This window comes from Sardina pilchardus, chromosome 22, assembly GCF_963854185.1.
Source record: "Sardina pilchardus chromosome 22, fSarPil1.1, whole genome shotgun sequence".
Classification (NCBI taxonomy): Eukaryota; Metazoa; Chordata; class Actinopteri; order Clupeiformes; family Clupeidae; genus Sardina; species Sardina pilchardus.
In genome coordinates, this window is record NC_085015.1 from 18,070,004 (window position 1) to 18,072,503 (window position 2,500).

Sequence of the window (2,500 nt, forward strand, 5' to 3'; positions counted from 1 at the left end):
TGTGTGTGTGTGTGTGTATGTGTGTGTGTGTGTGTGTGTTTGTGTGTGTGTGTGTGTGTGTGTGTGTGTGCGTGTGTGCATGTGTGCATGTGTGTGTGTGTGTGTGTGTGTGTTTTCTCACTCCCTCCTCTCTCCCGTGTGTCTCCGTCTGTAACTCATCTGTGTGTCAGGTGGAGAAGCAGCGGTCTGACCTGACGCGTGAACTGGACGACCTGACTGACCGGCTGGAGGAGGCCGGCGGGGCCACGGCGTCTCAGGTGCTCCCTCGGCGCCCGCGTCCCTCCGCTCTCCCTGTCATTAGTCTACCTTTTCTCTCTCTCTTTCTCTCTTTCTCTCTCTCTCTCTCTCTCTCTCTTTCTCTATCCTCCCATTTGCTCTCTCTCTTGTCCTTGTCCTTTTGACCCCAGAACTACCCTGCCTTTTCTCTCTCTCTCTTTCTCTCTCTCTCCCTCTCTCTCTATCTCTCCTACTCTCCCTCTCTCCTACTCTCTCTCTCTTTCTCTATCCTCCCATTTGCTCTCTCTCTTGCCCTTGTCCTTTTGACCTCAGAACTACTCTGCCTTCTCTCTCTCTCTTTCTCTCTCTCTCCCTCTCTTTACATCTCTCCTACTCCCTCTCTCCCTCTCTCCCCTTGTCCTTTTGACCCCAGAACTACTCTGCCTTTTCTCTCTCTCTCTCTCTCTCTCTCCCCCTCTCTCTCCATCTCTCCTACTCTCTCTCTCTCTTTCTCTATCCTCCCATTTGCTCTCTCTCTTGCCCTTGTCCTTTTGACCCCAGAACTACTCTGTCTTTTCTCTCTCTCTCTTTCTCTCTCTCCCTCTCTCTCCAACTCTCCTACTCTCCCTCTCTCCTTCTCTCTCTCTCTTTCTCTATCCTCCCATTTGCTCTCTCTCTTGCCCTCCTTGTCCTTTTGACCCAGAACTACCCTATGAGAAAATAGTGCACTCTACAGTATATCCATCGTTTCAGTTGTCCAAGTTCTCCAAGGGCAATATAAACATGTTTTATGTACAGTGTGGGTAATCTCCTAATCTCATCTCACCCTCATCCCTCCAGGTTATCTGTGCTGCCCTACATACTCACCCACCATTTCCTTTTCATTTCATCACTTCATCTCTCCATGCCTTTAGCGTTCTAATCTCCCTTGCTCTCTCTCCCCATCTCTCTGTCTTTCTCTCTCTCTCTCTCTCTCTCTCTCTCTCTCTCACCATTCCCCCACCATCTCTCTGTCTCTCTTTCCCCATCTCTCTGTCTCTCTCTCTCTGTCTCTCATCATTTCCCTGACTCTCTCTGCCCCCTTTCTCTTTCTTTCTATCTCTCTCTCTGCCCCCCCTCTCTCCATCTCTTATCTCTCAATCTTTCTCTCGGTCTGCCCCTCTCTCTCTTTCTCTCCATCTCTCTCTCTCTGCCCCCTCTCTCCATCTCACTCTCTCTCTCTCTCACTCTCTCTATCTCTCCACCCCCCCTCCATCTCTTATCTCTCCATCTCTCTTTCTCTGCCCCCTCTCTCCATCTATCTCTCTCTGCCCCCTCTCTCCATCTCACTCTCTCTCTCTCACTCTCTCTGTCTCTCTCTCCACCCCCTCCATCTTTTATCTCTCCATCTCTCTCTCTCTGCCCCCTCTCTCCATCTCACTCTCTCTATCCCCCCCCCCCCAATAGATGGAGATGAATAAGAAGCGCGAGGCGGAGCTGCAGCGTCTGCGGCGCGAGCTGGACGAGTCGTCGCGGCAGTCGGAGGCGCTGGCGGCGGCGCTCAAGAAGCGTCACGGGGAGGCGATGGCCGAGCTGGGCGAGCAGTGCGAGGGCCTGCAGCGCGCCCGCGCCAAGCTGGACAAGGACAAGCAGAGCCTGCGGCTGGAGGTGGACGACCTGGCCGCCTCGCTGGACAACCTGCAGAAGGCCAAGGTCAGTCGGAGGCCACGGAACAGATGTCCGAAAGAGAGAGAGGGCAGGCATGTGTCAACATGTGTTGATGAGTCAGTCTTACTCAGCAGTGAGAACGCTCTGAAGTAGCCTACACAGAGAGCAAGCACTCATTACACTACTATGTGCTACTTTGTTAAGTACTACTGTGTTACTGTAAGTGTGACTGTGTTAAGTGCTACTGTTTTAAGTGTGACTGTGTTAAGTGCTACTGTGCTAAATTTGAATATTTGCTTATACAACAAATTGACCTGCTGAATGGAATGCTGAAAGCTAAGTAAGGACTTTGACATTTTACATTTTAATTGACAAAACTAAGTCATGGTAGTGTACTGTGGTGCAATGTTAAGACAAGTTGTGTCAACTGGAAGAATCCTGTCCATTTTACCAGTGTGAAACAGGACTAGGAAAATCCACACCAGACCTTCTTGGTTGCACTTCATTTAACTTTTCTCACAAACTTCCCCTTTGTATTGAACAACACAGCCATCAGGCTATTGCTCACTTGCTGGCAGAACTGCATGTTGAGAGACAGGGCTCATTGAAGGACACATGCAGCTGTGTGTGTGTGTGT

The 2,500-nt window shown here is 50.6% G+C and overlaps 1 protein-coding gene across 1 annotated transcript in view; it reads left to right on the top strand.

Moving 5' to 3' along the window:
• Positions 1-2,500, top strand: part of LOC134069925 (myosin-16) — a 52,073-nt gene that overhangs the window by 31,094 nt on the left and 18,479 nt on the right. The window contains exons 8-9 of the mRNA XM_062526070.1: positions 171-257; positions 1,663-1,908. Coding sequence (XP_062382054.1) covers positions 171-257; positions 1,663-1,908 — 333 coding nt within the window. The remainder of the gene's footprint in view (positions 1-170; positions 258-1,662; positions 1,909-2,500) is intronic.